The sequence below is a fragment of the Oreochromis niloticus genome, linkage group LG22 (assembly GCF_001858045.2).
Source record: "Oreochromis niloticus isolate F11D_XX linkage group LG22, O_niloticus_UMD_NMBU, whole genome shotgun sequence".
NCBI lineage: Eukaryota > Metazoa > Chordata > Actinopteri > Cichliformes > Cichlidae > Oreochromis > Oreochromis niloticus.
The window spans coordinates 34,366,786-34,387,556 of record NC_031985.2 but is presented as its reverse complement, the minus strand read 5'-3'; the positions used below and the strand labels follow the sequence as shown (position 1 = coordinate 34,387,556).

General features: G+C 39.2%; 2 protein-coding genes across 2 annotated transcripts; both read right to left on the bottom strand.

Annotated features, from left to right (window-relative positions):
* Window positions 1-690: 690 nt before the first annotated feature.
* On the bottom strand, window positions 691-2,488 carry LOC109196337 (piggyBac transposable element-derived protein 3-like). The gene is made up of 2 exons (XM_019350316.1): window positions 860-2,488; window positions 691-765 (listed from the first exon to the last, which is right to left on the bottom strand). Exons 1-2 carry the CDS (start codon window positions 2,486-2,488, stop codon window positions 691-693), a joined length of 1,704 nt encoding a protein of 567 aa, XP_019205861.1.
* A 2,746-nt stretch (window positions 2,489-5,234) lies between these two features.
* Window positions 5,235-10,265, bottom strand: LOC100708518 (cbp/p300-interacting transactivator 3). The gene is made up of 2 exons (XM_005450693.4): window positions 10,107-10,265; window positions 5,235-8,104 (listed from the first exon to the last, which is right to left on the bottom strand). Exons 1-2 carry the CDS (start codon window positions 10,263-10,265, stop codon window positions 7,415-7,417), a joined length of 849 nt encoding a protein of 282 aa, XP_005450750.1. The 3' UTR covers window positions 5,235-7,414.
* Between the last annotated feature and the right edge of the window lie 10,506 nt (window positions 10,266-20,771).

Below are 20,771 nucleotides of genomic sequence, written 5' to 3'. Positions count from 1 at the left end.
AACAAGGGTTTCTCCACCAAATACTAAGCCATTGAATGACTAAGCCAGGTCATTGAATGAAATACTAATTTCATTCAATGACCTATAAATCAATTTATAACTGTTATACAATCTGTTTTTTTTTATTTGGTTGATATTCTGTCTTATAATTAGAGACTGTTAATTTTTCTTAAATGTGTAATATCTATTCTACTATTTGCTGGCAAGCGTTGGTGTAGAAAAAGGTGAACTTAACCCTTAAGAACCCAGACCTATTTCTACTTTCATGAAAATTATGGGGGTTGTAAGTTATATCAAATGAATCATATATAACACATTTCTGAAGTTTTTTTTGTAATAGCTCCACCCACTGCCCCAGATCTGAAATGTCACATATGTGTCACATTGGGCATACAAGGTACATTTGTTCCATATATAGAAAGTAATTCTGTAAACACTTTCTTGCTTTTAAAAACAGAATTTCCTTTTTATTTTCAAATTCTAACATGGATAATGATGGTAACACTTCTTGGTTTACTTCAACAAGCTTCTTGGAAACAAATAAAATAAATCAGACCAATGTTGGAGGTACAATTGAAAATGTCACTGAAAAAACATTAACATTAGAGAGGTGTAATGAACTAAAAACATGACCATATAAAAACATTGTGCCAAAATAGAAAAGAATGTTACATAAAGTCAATAACTTGCTCAAATGGCTTTTTTCATTGCAGTTGTTAGAAGTTTACCTTTGGTAATGGTAACTTTTGAAGCAATTTCTTTCCTCTGTGAAACAAAGACGTACATCACATTTTTCACAGAGGGTGGTAGTTGCATTCACCTTGCAATTTTTGCACCGACCTCGCTTTTCACATTTTACCGGCCAATGTGCAACCTCATCAGTCCGGACATCCTCTGGAACTCCGACACGAACTCTCTTGGGTGGTGGAGGTGGTGATGAGATGTTCTGTGATGGGCGCCCCCTGTGTGATTTCCATAGGATCAGGCTTGTGGCAACTTCTGCCTGGAAGCTTCTTTGTTTCAGTGGCTTTTGGACACCAAGTAGCTTGCAGTCACGACGGTAAATCAACCATGCATTGACAACACCGAGCATGATGGTTTGCCAGAACAGGTGGAGATACCACCTCCGTGACTTCATGTGGTACTTGTACCTTGCAATGCAGGCATCAAGCAGGTCAATACCCCCCATGAATGTGTTGTACTCCTTCACAATGTGTGGCCTTTTGACCTCAACAAATGCCTTGTCCGATTTGCTCCAGCGACGGACTGTATCTTGAGGCTCAGTTGCACAATAGGATGAGATGAGGGTAACAGATTTGTTGTCATACCACTTCACAATAACCATGCTCTCCTCCTTATTCACCCTGGCATCAACAGATCCTCTGCCTCTCTGGGCAAGACTTTTTTCATCTTCAAGCTGACAACCTGCTAAGCGATTTCCACGAAGTGTTCCTACAAAGTAGATCTGTCGCTGAAGAAGTGTGAGCACAAGTGGGGCTGAGGAGAAGAAGTTATCAGCAAAAACTTTGTAGTTTTGCTCAGCTGGCAGAGTTTCACACAACTTCACCACAACATCTCCTCCAATCCCAAGTAAAGTCTTCTTCCCAGTACCACCTTGATAAACAACAAAATCATGGAGTATACCAGAGGATGAGCACCGGGCCCAGATTTTCAATCCCCAGGGGTGGGGCTTTCCCTTCACATACTGCCTTATTGGGCTGTGTGTCCCCTTGAAGGGTACCATTTGCTCATCAACAGAGTTGTACTCCTCTGGGACAATATCCAGGCATTGTTTGCGAAACATTTCAAGCCATGGACGGATCTTCCAGCACTTGTCTTCTGCATCTCTGTGTAATAAATCTGTATTGTCAGTGAAATGTAGAGATCCCAAGAGGGTTTGAAATCGGTTGCGGGACATGTTATCTGCTACCATAGGACATCTGGTGTCATTTTCCCAGTATGCTCGATTGCCAGGCATTTGGCATAGACCCATCCTCAGATAGAGACCAATGAGTATTTCTAGTTCTTTAACAGTGGTATTTACATTTCTCAGATGGTTGGATTTTTGTACACTGTATAAATTTGTTTGTTCCATTAACAACAGCAGCATATCATCTGTGATGAAGTTTTTGAAGTACTCCAGTGGAGTGTGGATCTCATCTGGAGGTTTGGCACAGGGTCCCTTGAATGTGGTCTCAGGGATTTCGAACGTTTTCTTTCTCCAGGAGAATTTTTGTCCTTTGATAGCTGCCTTGGGCTGCCCAGTGTCCATATGGCTTGAATGTGGCTCTGTCTCTAAATCACTTGAATCACAACTGTCTGAATCACTGGATTCACTTGATTCATCACTCTCCACGTCTTTGTGGGGAATGTAATTAGGGTCTTCAGAATCTTCATCTGAGCTACTTTCACATCCCTCATACTCACTGTCCTCTGCAGTGATAAACTCCAGCGCATCTTGAACACTATATTTTTTCTTTTTATCCATTCTACAAAAGAGTGAAAATGACAAAAAATGGGGGGGGTAACTAAAAAACGCCTCGACAAAGCTAAAGTAAAGTTCCATCACAAATTTAGGTAATTTAATAAATTAGTTATGCTTGAATTTGGTTAAATATGACTGAGAATTAACAACAAAGAATACATTTACTTAAAATAACTGAATAAGCTAAACTGACTAAGCAAATGATCAGTTTTTGTCTTTTTGTGACAAATATGTCACATCAGTTTTTTTAAGAAAATTTGGAGTTTAATGCCCGATGTGACATATTTGTCACAGCGATATTTAACAAACTGATTCTAAATCAAATTGTTTTAGAAATATTACCAAACTAGGTTACAAGTGACCTATGACATCTTATCTAAAGTTTAGAATTGCTGAATGAGTTAAAGCTTACCTTTGCACAAAGAAAAGAAAGTTTTTAAAATTAGCAGAGTGGTCTCATTAGCTAACCAGGTGGACCAAGACTTTGAAAATGGTGTCTTGAACACCCAGAGTGCCTCACTTGTCACATGACTGAACTAGTTTGTGCATTAGACGTCACTTAGGGACTTTATTAGTTAAAAGTCAAAGTTAAACCATTATAAATTGTTTTTCTCTAAGTGTAAAGGGGCGGTGACACCAGTGTCACTGTGGGTCCTTAAGGGTTAATTCAGAAGAGGACACAGGTGTAAGGCACCATAGTAGTGCTTTAATTCAGCTTGTAAGGTTTAGATTTTAATAGATTAGCAAAGAATTATGTGCAGCTGCTTTAGACTTTCCCATTAAGCATTTAGCTAGAGTCATGAAGATGTAGCTGCAAAAACAAAAAGAGAAGGAATGTTCAGCCCGAAATGCTGTTGTTACCGCAGAGCCTTCCAAATTGTCCAACGTGATTGGAACAACCTTAACAGTCTGAGGTTTGAAGCGTTGATTATATCCTTCTGTTGCAGACATTGAGACAGTTATAGACAGATACACAGACAGATATGATGGCCAAGTAATCATTCCTGGTATACGTCTTTGAAATCTGCTTAGTCTGAAGTCCTTTCCACCTTAACTGACAGCTTGGTCAGCACTGCTCCCAGTGAGCTTTGGACTCAGACTTTGTCCCTGATTCTGTTTAGAAATTTCCTGGAGAGAATTTCAAGATGAAACCGAAAGGCAGTGAGTTTGACTCTTGGTGGTCTCAGCAGTGTATTGGGGGAGACTGCATCATAGTGTACCTTTGATGACTTTGGTCTCAGGGTTAACAACTATATGCACATTAGTCAATGAGAAGTGATTTGAGGAAAATGTATCCACATATTGATTTGACTTCAATTTTATGAAATAACTGATGAATAGAACCACTGAAATTTTAAAAGCATCCTTACAAGGGCTTTAAAACCTTCGCACATTGCTGCATACCATTACCTTTTCATTATTGAAATTATTTTATAGTCTTTGTTTTTACACCTTATTTATCTTTATTTGTGTTTCTCTCATTTGTCATGAAGACAAAAATGTTTCCTAAGTCCAGCACACTTCTGAACCTGCTACATTTTATAGTTTTTATTCCCAATTTATTATATTCCAGTAGAAAGCCTATGTGTACAGAGTTTTAATTTGTTTACTCCAATCATTTTCAAATTATTTTAATTGTGTAGGCAATGTAATGCAGGCTTCTTTCTTAGATTTTTCTTAATAAAACATCATAGATTAAATGTTTAGAGGATGCACAACATTTTGGTTTGGGTTACTTAGCACTCGACTGTCTGCAACCCATGGCTAGTGGCACAAATCTTAGATGCTACTAGTGTCTGTCCTTCTACAGTTTTGGGTTCCTGCAAGCCTGCACCAGTTCTCACAGTTTTCAGCAACCTATTAAAACAGCTCAAGGACAAAATTCTGCCTTGATGAACACCATGTAAAACAGCACGTGTATTTGAGGTCTAGTAGTATGACTTTACTGCACAGCTAATTAGAATTTCAATTAGACTTTTTTTTAATCTTAAGTCCCCACAGAGCTGTTCTTTAAGAAAAATGGTAGAGCAAAACTTCTAGCTGGAAATGTGCAGTAAGCTCTTTATTCAGCTCTAACAGAGAGAAATAAAGGCCTTAAGAGAAAAAAAGACTTGTCATTTTAAATGTGTCAGTGGGGGAGGATGTCTCTGTGAGCCATTTGAAATACCTTTGTGAAGACAGGCTTCCTAAAGCATATATATATATGCTTTAGGATATAATTCTTTACTCTGGTATGCTGTTACTTTGCAGGTTGTTAAACTTTTTTTTAAATTATATAACACAAAATGAACCAACAAAAAGATTCTCTGTGTTGACAGAGTGCTAACTCACTACTATTTAGGATATGTAACTTGTACTTTGCTCTTCTGCTTGCTCATTGCTTATTCTGGGTGTGTAAGTCTTGAGAACCAATAAAAAAAAGATCAGGCAAATAAAGAGCATCTCTCAAGGCTCTCGGTATATATCAACAGCAATGTATCTTTATGACAAGTTACATGTTTGGCTCCTTTTGAGAGTGGATTAAGAAATCACTGACATACAATTAAAAACAGCACTTTAAATAAATATTTTATTTGAAAATAAATACATTTTCTTCAAATATAATCAATAACATTACAAAAGCTTTGTGGAAGTGGGAAAGGAGGAGGAAGATGAGAATGTGTGGGGGAGGATAGGCGGGTGGGTTGTCACCCAAATTAATGGTGTGTAATTTGGAATAAGGATTACAATCTCACATGTTTATCTACCATTGTAAGACAAGCTCCCACAAAGTACTGTGCTGTACATTCTCAGCTGCTTTGTGAGAAAGCAGTGGCATTCCTCTTGCTTCCTTCAACACATGCAGTCCACTTGGTCTTAAAGCTTCAGGCCCTGCACCCAAAAACATCTACACACTCTTTTGCTAAACAAACAAACAAAAAAGTAGGATATAATCTCTTGTCAATACATCAAAATCAGCCACTGACTTACATTTATTTCTGACAATGCTGTTTTGAACATTTTTTTCAAAGTACCTTAAATGTATCTAGATTAGCTTCAGCTCTAGTCTACAGTACAAAGATACAATACACAAGAAGGCTGCGCTTGTTGGTACAGCGGTAATCAGAGGCCACTGTCTTGCTAAGGCCTGAAGAATTTCCACCTTAACTATGAGGTTGTGAGTGTGTCTGCAATTCTGGCAGAGAGAAAGTGAAGCAGAGTGCTGGCACTTATTCTGTCTTTACAACAGCATTTCAATGCCCATTGTTGGACTCAAGAGCTTCAAGATGGCAGATCTCCAGTGAGAGGCAGGGATCGCAGCACAGGTGTATTGGAACAGATTAACACAGTGCACTAGTGTCACCCTGGCTCCTCTGACAGTTCCACAAAGAGCACAGAAAGTGATCACGCATCCAACCTGCTGTGGAAAGGCTTCACCCTTGACCAAAAACCTAATTACTTTTAGAAAAAGTCATCATATATGTCCATTTTATAATTACTGAGTCACTAGAGAATGCACAAGCTGACCTCAGTAAAGACAAGCATGTGAGAACATGTAATTTAAATCCTGTCAGTAGAAACACAGCAGAGCAAGCTCATTTATGGCAAAAAACATCAGCTTTGCTACTTTTTTGCTCTTCCAGTCAAATGAAATCAATGCCACAGGTAGTGACAGATTTAAATAATGACTAAACTAAGTGCTGCACAGAGTGCTGTGTCCACGCATTGTGTCCACAGCCCAAAATCTCTCTCTCTCTCATTCCCTCTCTCTGCACAGTCTCTTGATCGGTTGACCAACAGATGACTTTTGGGATGAGGATGCCCTTCGGTGGGATTTAAATGCCTTACTCCACAAACGTACACACTAAGCACACAAAGACTGCAATTAAATGCATTTTTTAAAAAAAATCCTGTTTTGGAAAACAAATTTAACCATTAGCTATGCCACCAGTAACTGATTTTGTTGTTGGTCTAACTTTCCTTAACACTTTAAATAGGCCACAATTATGCAGTTTTTCAGATGCTAAGAGGGCGTTCACCTTGTATCTGTTCTTGCACTTCTATACAGCAGTAACCTGTCTTGTAACACGTATATGAATGTCAGACATGGAGTGGTGAGACTTTGATGCACAAATAAAAACTTTGTTAAAGTCAAGACTCAAGGGAATGTGCTACTTTGGCAATGATTCAATCATAGTTACTTAGCAGGAAACAGATGCAATGCAGATTTCATCTGGTCAGTCAGTTAAATGACATTATAGGTGAAATAATCAATGTAGCACATTATACCAATAAAAGAAACTAAAATGTGCCACTTTGGAATGATGCACAACTTCATTCTCCTGCTCTTCAAGGAAATGTCATCTTTTGAAGGAAGTCAGTTTTGAAGAGCCAGCCTTCAATATGCACACAAAAATCCTTACTTTCTCATATAAACAAATTCAGAGAACTACCTTTTTATAAATTTGTATGATCTATAGTCTGCTACTAGTTAAAATTGTCATCAGAGATAAAACACTTTAAAAGATTACACCAAATCTGGTGGACCCAGAATGACCGTCTTTTAGGTCAGCTTTTCTCATTGTATTTGTTAAATTTACAATTGTTGAAAAGCCTTGGCACTGTAGGCACATGTGCTGTGGGCCAGATGGGTACAGACGGAGCCCGCTGCATCAGGATGCCCCAATTTGGCCAAAGGCAGCGGATCTTGCTGGCACCGTCTCAAAGCAGAGAAACCTGGTGTTTTTTCTGCGTTTTTGCCCATTACATTTCTTCAACAACTCACAGGCAGGTCATCGTGAAGCTGTACCAGACACTGTCATATACACAGATACAGAAATACCCAAACAGAACAGGGGGATTGTCTCCTCTCGCTGTGCTACTGTGGCCATTCAGTCATTCTTTGGGCTGTTAAATCCAAACAAACCAAACACTTTTCAACTAAATTTCTCAACAGCTCACTGTGCTCGGCTGCTGTTTGCACACAAAGTCTGATATGAAGTCAAACTCATTCTGTCCCAGGAAGAGCTCGGGTAGCTCCTGAATGCGATCTAAACCAAATTCCAGTACCAGTGAAGTCAGAACCTCCTCATCGATCAGATCCATGTCCATACCATTCAGCCCCAAAGGCCCACTAATATGTTGCATGCTGGAAAGCTGGGCCGGGCCCATCCGGTACTGAGCACCATTCGGCAGATGGTGACCATTAGTCGAGCTCAGCGGGTGTCCGTGATACTGAGTGTTGAGTTTTTGCAGGTGCATGCTGGCCATTAGCTGCTGCGAAGTGAGATTCCCAGGGAGGTACTGCTGTGGGTGTCCACCCTGCTGCTGCTGCTGCTGCTGAGAGTGCAAGTGGTGGTGCTGTTGCTGTGGACACTGGCCATTGTACATCATGTTACCAGACATCATTTGGTGGTGGTGGTTGGCCATGGGAGCTCCATTCACAGGGACCATCCCTCCAGGTCCCACCATACCTGGTCTCTGTCTCATGGCAGCTTCCATATTGCTCTGAGGGTTCCTGCCATAGTGCATTACCTGGCCATTGGGCAGACTGCGTTGGCAGTTGTGCTGTGGTGGCCCATTCATGCCCATTCTGAAGCCATGGTTCATGGGCATCATCATGTGTTCAGCCATGTCACCCTACAAAACCAATAACAACCAGCACAATATAACATTAGATTTGAAATAGAACCCATTGCATAAAGTAGACAAGTTTAATATATGCACAGTTTAAACTGGCAAGAAACCACTTTACACATTGCAAAAGTTCTATTTATTCATAAGGACAATTGAGAAACCAGTTTAAAATGCTTTTAAGGGCTTTCTAGAATAACAAAATAAGGAATAACTCAAGGAGAACTCAAGCAGATTTTTTTTTTGATTGCCAAGATAGCTAATGCTAAAGTTGTTAACTTTCATCAATGCCACTTTTCAATGAAATTTAACAGTTTGAATATCTTCCATTGATCTAATATTTGGCAAAGGCAAAAAAAAATCAATTGTATTTGGTACAATTCGCCAAAAAGTGTTGTCAACAGGGTTATTTTGGGCTGGACATAAAAACTTAAAAAGCCTGCATTACAAACAAATGTTGTGTGGAAGATCTGGAATGCTGTATGTATTACACATACAGCACAATTACTATTACTGTAGTAATTGTGCATCTTATCTAAACCTCCATTTCTGCATTTTCCATGTTATTTTATGTCATGTAGTATCACCATTGCATGTAATAATTTAGACACATGAAGTGTTCCTGGAGCTCCAGCTATTCATATATGATTCCCATGTTTATAAAAATATTTTTAGAGCAAAATAATAATTTAACCCCGCAGCTATATACAACTTGATCCTAAAAAGAATGTGTATTCATATACAACAGTATATAAAAACATGCTGACTAAGCACAATATTTGAACCCAATTGTGCTGTAAATATATTGTCAGTAAAGGTCCCTACAGTTTTTTCCAAATGACACCTATAAACACACCTATATGTTAGCATGTATAAATTAAGACAGCTAAAATCCCCAGTTACCAGTTAGAGGCACAGCACACAAAAACTGACTGCAGATGACGGAAAAAGTACGATTCAGTGATCAAGTTGGGATATCTTGATCTTAGCTGATCAGGTGAGACCATTTTACTTTCATGCCTCTCTTCAGGGGCTTATGATTTAACAAAGGTGCGACACTGAATCACTTAATTCAATTCCCCTGAAACAACAAAACAAAAAAACAAACATAATTGTTTCAAAACATATTTTTCCACAACTTCTATGATTTCTGCTTCTATATTTGAACACTTTCATTTCCTGTGTGGAAAAAAAAGAAAACTCAAAGCCTCCAAAATTTCACCATCAGTGAATTACCTCTCAGACTCACACTAACAAGAGAGGGCAGCAATACCCTTGCAGCCCAAAGGACACAGAGAAATGCTTTTCAAGACCACCCCCCTCAGCCTCAACGCACAACACCTCTGTCCTTACTAAACATCTCATATTAAGATTTCCTACATGGCAAACAGATCCTACTCACTGAACATAATTAGCTTGTTAAAATGATGACATTATTCCATGAGCTGCCTCTAAATGGGATGGTTGTGAAAACAGATCTAGATCAAACCATGAAAAGAATGCGTGAGGGTGGAAAAACAAAGAGGTTTCAGGTTTTTAAAATACCACCAAGAATGAACTCAGCCTTTGCACCTGGCTGCTTGTATCAATTCAACCCTTTTAGTGCTGATAAAACAAGAGACTTTCCTCAATAGCCTAAACCCTCCTTATAATATTCTGCTCTTGTGATATCTAATTATATCCCCTCTGTGGAGCTTATGTACTGATCGTTATTATAATTCAAATGGCACTTTGATAGTCTGAGGGAGGATAATAGTCATTATTACAGAAGCAAGAAACCTCTTTTTTATCCACATCCCTACGGATTCTTTTTATCATTTGATGCCATAAGACCGCAACAGAAAACCTATAATGCCGTTAAAGTAAGTGGCAAGGTGATTGATTCTGTCCGAATCCAACCAGTCTCTCTATTTGTAATTATGTAGTGAAATGCGAAAATACTCCACAGGACAAAGGCGAAGAGGTGCCTTTCAACCTGTTTTAAATAGCACCCGAAGATGACACCTACCCGATATTTTATTGTGGAATCGGTTTGAAGAAGTTGGATCAGTGCCGGGGTAGTTCCTTCAGCTGATGCTCCGGCTACATGCAGCCCTGCGGCGAACTCTGCAATGTCTCGGCAGTCAGAGGAGTTTGTTTTCTGGGTCATCTCAGGGATTATGTACATCTATAAAGCACCGAGAGAGCGAGAGAGAGATAGGGAGAGGAGGAGCCACCGTCCTCTCCGTCTCCTTTGTTGCTATTGGTCCGCCCCCTAAATCACTGTGCAAAGAAACGTTCGCTAACTACTTCCACGGATCCACCAGAGCAGAAGAGACCCGTTTAGCCCCGCTGTGGTCCTGGGGTGATTTCACTGCCGCCTGCTTTCATTACACTTATACTTTTATTAGCAATGATCCATACTGTCTTAACTGGAAGAGTTCTGTGGAAAGGGCATCGGTAAAGGCTGTAGGCAAAGCAAAAGCCCCACAGCTGTAGAGGAAATCATTTGAGCAAGGTGTTTTACAGGATTACTCCGGAGTAGTTCTGTACTGTAAAGTCCACTATAAAGTCATAATGTTTCATTATAGAGCACTTTTTAAAAAGTGTTTACAGGGGAAAGAAACAGTAAATGGATTGACTGTTAATAGAATACGAGAACAGAAAAAAAAAAACTAACCTGCTGAAAATTACAATTACAAAAAAGACAAAGAGCACACTGCTAGAAGGAAATGTTAAAATAGGCTATTACAAAAGAGACGGGGATTTAGAGTACATTCCAACAAACTAATATTAAATTCCATTGTGTAACTTGTGTCTTGTAGATAAGCTTACAGAACTTTAGTCATTTCATCTCTCTGGTGCTTGGGCTGCTTTCCCATTGCCGTGGCTTTCTCTAGCAACATTTGATGATGCTCCTGGTTTTTCATTACCATGGCCACTTTACATTCTGTAGTATTTTCCATGAGCAACCAACCCTCTGCTTCCTGGTCACACTGGCAGACACATGGCCAGTCTATAACAATGGGCAATATGATATATGTTAATGGACACAGTAGCATAAACCAAACCCAGGCTCTCAAACTGCTAACATCTTAATCTAGACAGTTTTGCTAGACTGTTTTTAAAAAACAGATCCACCACCCTGCCGACGGTCCTCTATGCTTTCCAGTTTCTTGTGACTACAATGCACTATGTATGCCATTTAGGCAGACTTCAAAAAAAGGACTAACTGCTTATCTGTGGTGTCAGTTATCTGTATTCCTGTGCACAACCAAGTATAATACTCCTCTAAGTCGGTCTAAACTTCAGGTAGGCTGTTCAGCTAGGACTGTGAAGGTTCTGCTTCCTTTGTTTTTAAGTGTAGGCATATGACAAGTTCACACTGCACTGCACAAGAAGGTCACCCTGGCATGTTCTTTCACGGACCTGGCCAAGCTTAAAGGAAGACTTGACTTTAGTCACCAACCAGTTGTAGCTTGCCTGCTAGTTGTCATTGGCAACCTGTGTGATGTCATCTGTAATGATGTGTCATTAATGACTACCTAAAACAGGAATGTAAACAAACAATGGCTGGGATGATACTGGCTGTCCTGTGTATGTAAAATAAAGAAAGCTAAAGCAACCACGTAAGTCTATTTAGCAGGCTGTTGAGAAGCATTCTAAATAAGGATGTAGTTACTTTACACTGATACAAATTGTACTGATGGAATGATACAGTTGGTGATTTCTTTTTTGATTTTACATTTCATTTTCCTGTTGCCATGTTGTTATTGTGGAGTCTAAACATAGCATTAGGAATAGTCAGAAGAGCTACATTTATGAACCTCATGGAACAGGCTACTACATCTAAGGTCAAAAGTTTTAATGCCTTGGGCCAACCCCATTGTGGACTTTATAAATAAAACATCAATAGTGCAGAGATGTTTGAAAAGTTGCAATATGCTTTTGTTTTTTTTAGCACCTTTTACATTCTTTTTAAAGTAAATGACTACTGACGCTATTTAAAGACATCTACAAAAAATGGACTGTATGGATGTATGCTGTGAAACTATCCTTTTGTCTATGAAGGTGTTGGGTAACAGCAAAGGCAAAAATGGCAACACTCATACAACCACAAGAACCTCCATATAGCACCTTTTAATAATAATACCTGCACTTGCCACAGCCAGCAGGGGAAATGTCTTTGTGGTAGCTGTGCAGAGGTTTGTACAGAGCCCTGAAATGGACTGGTAACCAGCATAAGCTGTTAAAAGACCCTAATGTGCCACCTTAACAGGCAATTTCAGAACTGTGTTGAGCTCTAAAACCACACTGAAATCTTTCACGAACACATTTATAATCATGTTCTATATATAGAAATTTTTCACTACAAATTTAAAGTTTAGCAAGTAGAATTTAGGAATCATTAAAAAAGTTGGGACATGGAGCACTTTTTATTGTTGTTACTGTTATTGCAAATACAACACCAGTTTCTGCAACTGCAAATTTTCCCAGTTTTTCTGTTCCTAGACTTATTAGCTTCAGGAAATAATATTAGGTACATAGTACCTGAAGCCATAATTAGTGTATTTTTGTCCTGGGCGTATAGGTATAAGAATAATGTAAGTGTACATGTACAACAATAACTATGAAATAAAATCACTGGACCGTATCCATGAGGAAATAGTACACCATTCAAGCTGTATACCCTTCACAGACATTATAATATATCCATCCATTCACTTCCGCTTATCCTTTTCAGGGTCACGGGGGATGCTGGAGCCTATCCCAGCTGTCATAGGGCAAGAGTACACCCTGGACGGGTCACCAGTCTGTCGCAGGGCTAACACATAGAGACAGACAACCATTCGTGCTCACATTCACACCTGTGGGCAATTTGGATTAATCAATTAACCTATCCCCACAAACTGCATGTCTTTGGACGGTGGGAGGAAGTCGGAGTACCCGGAGGGAACCCACACAAACACGGGGACAACATGCAAACTCCACACAGAAAGACCCCGGCCTGATGGTGGAATTGAACTCAGGACCTTCTTGCTGTACGGCAACAGTGCTAACCACCGTACCACCGTGCTGCCCTAATGCAGCATTATTATACATTATAATATAATTTGTCTTATATATCATATAAGATAAATACATTTTATCTTTAGGAGACAGTGTTGCACTAAACTACTAACAGACAAAGCCAAGAAATGACGCATTCACTTCACAGTGAAATATCTAGGTACTTATGTCAAAACATCAAAGTAAAATTCAGAAAATCCTTTGTGTTCCGAAATCAATTCACCTCCATCCTGTTGCAGAGCCAGCTCACACCAGCTAGTTCTTTTGTTTTTGGGCTGTCTTCCTGTGTGGGGAAAGTTAGGCCCCCTCAGCAGGAGCTTGGTATGCATTCCTGTTGACATACACACACACACCCTTTGCCGTAGAGGAATGTGTCCTATTTTTGGGCCCCTAAAGTCATCCAGACTCCCAGCCTCTTTCTAATCCTCTTTTCACTTGACCATTGTGTTTATTGTCTGGGAGAACACTGTATGATTTGGTCTGCAGCCACAGGCTCTTCACTTTATTTAGGAGATGTTGATTTCAGTGAGTACAACTGGTTATTTTGATGAATACAACTGTGGTTCTTCAGGGTGCAGACTTCCAGAGATTCAATTACTGAATACTTTTCCTTTTTCAGTACTTTGTGCCTCTCTCACTTGAATTATTGCTCTTTATTTAATTCTGTTATAACTTACTTTTAAATAAGTAAGTTCATTAATTAAAATAGCATTATGCATAAATGCATAAATGTAACAAGTTAATAATTTACAGTACTAGATATATGTAGTTCCCGTATAGCTAAAATACATGTTCTGTTATATTTTGAAGGAAACGTGTTTTACTGTAGTCACATAATCTAGAATTCAAAAGATGAGTGCATTCTGGAAACCCCTCAAGACTTCAGCCAAGGAAAAGGGTCTTCAACGCTTATATCAAACCATTATTTTTTAATTAATTTCATATTATTTGGCAAGCAGTCCCAATCCATCGGGACATGATTATTAACCGAATAATAACCTGAAAGAAAGAAACTAAAATAAAATAAAATAATAAGATATGTTCATTACAAAGTGTTTTTGAAACAGCACATTTTTTAAAATTTTAAAATATTTTGTATTTTAAATATGTAACGCTGGTACATGTATTCCGTTACTCCCCAACACTGTAGACACAGTATATTTGGGACTGAATTCAGGCTTCAGTATTTACAGATGTTTATTAAAGGTTGACATTATGAGCTGCAGAGTGGCACGTAGGCTGAAAAAATCCATGCTTCCAGTATGAGGTTCCACACATGGGGGACAAATAAAACATGTGCACATGACTTAAACAAAACAACTGAATACATCTTCATCAGTTTTAAGTTTAGGTAGGTGTGACGATGAAAGACAACTTGCTTTTGTTTCATGATAAGAATATGACCCTTTATACTCCCGGACAACGTGTAACTCATTTGTTTATGGAATTCTGTGGAGAACTGCAATATTTTACTGCATGTAATAGTGGGAACACTCTTCAGATTATTCTGCTTATTTGACCTTGTCTGAGAATTACTTGCTGATCTTAGTGAGACAGGAAATGTGTTCTGACAGTTAGCCAATGACACAGCTGCACTTTGGTATTGATCTTTACTCGTGTAGACTGCATTCCATCTATACCATGACTCAGGGGTCCAACATACTATGCTTTTGCAGCTTTGTATCAACATGTTATTACCGTTGCATAATGTGCAACATTATGTAATGTTGCTTCTCTGCAACTTCTGGATTGGATGTAAATTGTTTATATGTATCTGAGCAGATAAAAGACAAAAACATCCCTTGACCAATTATTTCTGACTGTTTAGCACTCTTTCTTTCTATTAGTCCCTCAAGCTGTATATGTGCAGGTTTCATATTACCGAGTGCTTCTTGTTACCCCTTTCTTTCCACCACCCACAGCACTAGTCAACCTGGTTCATTCACACTGACTGTCACTCTGGTGCATGTTTATTCCAATAAGGTCTTCAAGTATTGCCACAACATGATTAATTCATTTTTAAAATGCATTAATTAATTAATTAATTAATGCATTAAAAAAAAATGCAACTTTTGTCAGCAATAGGACAGAGCCACACACAGGGTAATCACAAAAGACCACTGCTCCAGCTGCTGTCCCTCTCTGCCACTTGGCCTCATCCAGGGAGAGAGGGAGAGAAGGCTCCATCAAACAGATTTGTAAAAAGGTCACTGAAATAAATTGCCTCTTAGGTACAGTAAAATGTGTTTCAGTTGGCAGTACAGCGAGGAAAACTACAGTTGAGTTTATTGAGGCGTATGTGTTGTGTATTCATTACACAGTTTCTTTGAAATTTATGATGAAAAATAAAAGTGTAGTTGGTTTTTTTTTGTTTTGTTTTTTTACATTTGTTTATAGAATAGGCTGCTGCTTCTACTCATTGAATGTTTTTTTTTTAAACTGAACTGAATTATTTATATATTATACTGTTTGATTCACAACAAGGAAATATATACTGTATGCACAGTATTTACTTCCTTGTTGTGAATAGCAGAGTGCTCTTTTTTTTGGCCTTTCCTTTCTCTTATACTAGACTGAGAATGGAGGGTGTCCCACCTGCTGCTCCATTTAGTAGAAGCAAGAGCATATGTTGCTTTATAACCCTGTGTTTGAGCGTGTGCTACCACATCCTTTCATGCATCTGTGCTCAAGTTGCTGTTTCTCTACTATTGTCTGCATTAGCATGGGGGGAAGGGGGTCTTGCTCTCAAATTCCTAGGTCTCTTGATGTGAGCTGTGTTGTGCTTCAGCAGTTCCATTTGGAGAGCATCATCCCGTCTCACCACCCCATCAGGCCCCCATTAGGCAATCCTTGCAAGTCTTGATTGCCTGGATCAGGTCTGGTCCTGTTAAGTCATTGCTTATTGCCTACTGACACTTTCACCTGCAGATTAACATGAAGAGGTTGTTACTAATATGCTGTATATGAAAAGCAATAACACAAAGCTGCTACAGGAACTAGGGTAATACTGTTTGTTTGTTTATAGTGTTTCATAAGACCTTCCTTTTCAGAGTGAAACACACTGACAAATCACTATCTCAAGCTATGTTTATCAGAAAGAGTTATGTAATTCTAATTTTTATGGGGAATGGACTGTGTATCTAAACCCTCTAGTGCTCTCCCATGTAAAAAAAAATGTATTCAATTTAATTCAAAATTGCTACTAAAAATTTGCTTTTCCTTTTGTAGAGGTGTCTAGTTACCACTGTAGCCTTTTCTTGTACTCTCACTTTAACTGTATCCTGCTTACCACTGGATTTCCATCCATCCATCCATCCATCCATCCATCCATCTTCTTACACTTATCCAATGTAGGATCATGGGGTGATGGGCTCTATCCCACCTTTCAAAGGTAGGATACACCCTGGACAGGTCACTAGTCTAGACTGGTCCAATCCAGAGACATACAACCAATCACACTCACATTTACACCCATAGCCAATTGAGAAGTGGCAGTAAACTTAACCCATGAATTTCTTGGGTTTGTGGGTGGAAGCCAGAGTATTTAGGGAGAACTTGTGTGAGCATGGGAAGGACACGTGAACTCCACACAGACTGTTTTTTGTTTGGTTTTTTGTGTCTTTTTCTGATTAGCCTACTTCTGCTATCATGTATGACAGTCATCAAATGGAAATGTTAAATTGCACCAACAAAACCCAGGAATGAATTTTATTAGATGTGACTGCAACACCATAGAAAGACATCTCGGTCTAAGAGAAATTAATACAACAATACTTGTTGCACTTGAGTGATGCTAGACTTAAGAAGCAAAAGCAGATAAGGTATTTCCCAAAATGTGTAATTATTACCTAAAGGTTTCCCCAAACAGAAAGTGTCACATGTAGCCTAAGCTTAATCACATAACCACAGCTTTATAACAGAGTTATTTTTCAAATGGTCTAGCAGGACTTTTTGGAAAATGACCTATTTTGTCATTTTGGTGTTGAAGGACTTATTGAGAATGATCACATTTCTCTTGACAGTAATTTTTACTTGCATTTAGAAAAATACATTTTTGACAAGACAGCCCTTTCTGCTTAGTGATTCTTTTGGATGACTATTCATATCTATTCTAGGACACAGCCCGTATCTGATACCAATGTGAGCTGACAGCAAGGTTGAGCAGACCTTGCTGGTAGCATCAGAGTAAGAATAAAAGATGTCACATCTTTTTTCGTACCTATACTAAGCTTGTCCTGTACACATTCAAAACAAAAAACATTTGTTTAAAAGAAACTACAAGTTTTGACTGATTTGAGAGCATCCCACATACCAGCCTTACTTGTTTGACTTTCTTTGGATCTTTGGATTCTTGGCTCGGTGGGTTTGGTTGTGCTCCAAGCTGATACTGCATCAGCCAAGCTGTCAAATGAATAAGGATTTATTTATTGTCATGGCAGTGTTGACAAATTCCAAATTCAAATTATACAATCATTTGTATGAGATAGGAATTGAAACTGATTGTAACTAAGCATTGTATTTTCTATCATGGAACGTGTCTTGTATTCATAGCACAAATTGTGCTGGGCTAGTTAGTGACTTCACACACTAGCGGCCTTGGTAATAACAATCATGGGGGTTTATTTATTATTATTTACAGGCATTTTATTTAGCAGTATTTACCATTTTTGTTTTACTTTGTTAAATAAATCTCTTCACAGTTTACAGTATATCTTGGAGATCTATTGAAAAAAAATATTTGTACTCCAGTCTTACAGCTGTAACGCATGAAAGTTTCTCTATTTCAAATGTATATATTTTTCTGTTGTCTGATGTGGCAATTGTAGATTAATCTTTTATGCTGCACCCTTCTCCTCCATTAAAGTGAAAACAGGTGTGTGACAACAGCCTTGCTTCCTGGCTTCTTAAAAAGAAAAAGAAGCGAAATAACAATGAGCATATCCATAACATTCAATGAAGATGTCATTGAATGTTATTAAACAGGGTGTTGGCTGTCCGATTGGCCTCCCTGCTGCTGCGGAGCCTGGGGCGGTCTGCTTGCCTCCACCCCGGGGGAAAGGGTCACATCTCTTGGGTCTGGGTGCCGTTTCCCCCTCTGGGGGCGAGGGTACCTGGACCCGGGGTATAGAGTATGTTTGGGGAGTATGATTGTGTGTACATGTCTACGTATGTCTGTCCCTACGTTGGGTGAGTGCTGAGTGTTTGTATATGTGTGCATGAGGGTGGGAAAGCACGTTTATGTCTGTGTGTGCCTGTTTGTCTGTGTCTATATGTCAGGTCGGGTCTTAGACTCCACCTCCCTGGGTACTCCCAGGCCCTCCAAGTGTGGAGGCCTATCTCCCCTCACCACACTCCCTGCTGGTAGCTGATGCCCTCAGGGGTTGGTGCATTGGTGGTTCTTGGTGTCCGGGGCTGGGCGCTCAGGTATGCACCAGCTCACTCCCGGTGGCTACTTGGCGGGGCCTGGTGCCTGTCGCTCGGTCAGGCCTCTTCCGGGGCAAAGGGGGCCCTCGGGCCTCCGGCCTCTGGGCCTGCAACTCGGTTCACTCTGGCACAGCTGGCTGCCGGCAGAGCCGGCGGGCACGCCGGTGCAGCCCCCTCTGGCTTCTGCTCCGTGGCTACTGGGTGACCCCCTCGTCTGGGGATCTCCTCAGCCCTTCCCAGGAAGGTGGCACGGATGCCCCTCCGGTGGTACTCCTTGGGCTCTCGCACTCTGGGGCCTCTGGATGTCTGGAGCCTGGATCTCCTCCATGCCTGCTTCATGCCCTGGGGGACGGGGCTATGGGCCTCCACACCCTCTAGCAGACCGTTACATGGGGAAACCTTTTGTATACAAGCGCGTTGATCCACACAGGTGTGCACACGGGTGTTCACTGTTCGTAGACATAAACTACACCTTTCTTAGTTGCTACTTCAAAGCACATTGTGCGCTGTCTGCCCTGCGTGCTGCACAACAACTTTCAATATTTAGTATTTACTGCTGTTCACACTTAGCTAGATTAACGTGATGGTGTTGTGTTTAGTATGTTGTTTTGTTTTTGTTTGGTTTTTTTGCTTGTCTTCTCTTCTTTTTCTCTCAACAGGTGATCCAGGAGATTTTTTTTTTCTTTCTCTTTGTCTTTGTAAAGTGCCCTTTCTCACTGTCCCTTTTCCCTTCTGTTTTTCTTTTCCTTCCTCTCTTTCTTTTTCCCTTTCCTATCCCCCAGTCATGTCTGTCCCATCTGTAACAACTGAAAATAAAATAAATAATAACAACAAAGTTTGATCAAATGGACCAATACGGCAATGCCATGATGATCCATTTGGCAGAATAAATCCATTTGGTATCCTTGTTGGTCTTCAGACAACAATTCTGACGGCTAAAGAACCAAATGGGACAGACAAAAAAAAAAAAAAAAAAAAAAAAGAATGTTATTAAACAGATACATATTTATTAAGTTATGTTTTTGCTGAGTGCCTGTTAGGGTTGTGTCTGACCCTTTCATACCACAGGTTAACCTCTTCAAACACCCTATTCTTACTGCATTACAGTTAAGTGTACTTTAATTACATTAATTCAAAACCATAGCTTTACACACATTCACTCTCTGAGAAGACAACATGTCTTGGACTATATGAAGAGTATATTCTTTCATCAAAAAGTGAATTTAAGAAATAATCAGTTCACTGAAAATGTTTTTGTTTGCATTACATTTTCATGATTCCTATCTTACTTTATGCAGTATAAACTACATACAAAAAGTCACCAACATTCACCAATATACATATAACTGTAGGGTGTTATATGTATATTATATATTATAATTTTACATTTTATTATATACTATATTATTATTATTATCACAGGCATATGTTTTTACACATTGTCACCCCCAAATGACTGTCTCAATTCTTACTCATTTATCTGAAGTTCAGTGTCATATTACTCAGCTATGTCTATTGTTGAGATAAAATATCCATTTTCAATTGTTTGTACTCTCTGTATGACTTTACTAATATAGCCTTGCTTTCTTTTTATGTATCCATACTATCTTCTTGTTTCCACCTTATTTCCCACTATTACCACATTATATAATAAAATGTACATCCATCAAGTCTGGTGACCTTAAGTAGAAATGTGGCATTCTGTGGCTAATCATGGTGGACTGAGCTTTTTGCTAAATGTATATCTGTGACTGTCCAGCACGTGATGGAAAAAGTGTGAACAACTGTCTAACAGTGTCCATAACTTGGAAATGGAAATGGAAAAGGTCTGGGGAATTAGTTGGTGGAGGATGAATTTTATTTCACCAATTTATAGCCAACACTAATATCTCAGAAGAAATCTGCTTAAAACAACACCACAAGGACTTACTAAACAAAACAATTAGCTAATTGAGGTGTAACAATGTGATAATACAACACATAAAGGCTCAAAAAAAGATAATATGCATTAATGTAAGGCTGTCTCAAAATCATGGAAGTCTAAGCAGAAGTCCTGTTTCAAAATGGGAGAATACTAGTCACGCAGGGTCAAACAATCTATTAATACCTGACTAGATAGTCCTTTAGTTCAGTAAAACCATAGTTATTTTTATACAGAAAAAGTTGCTTAGTCTGTAATAAGTTAATCTTAACTGTGTAA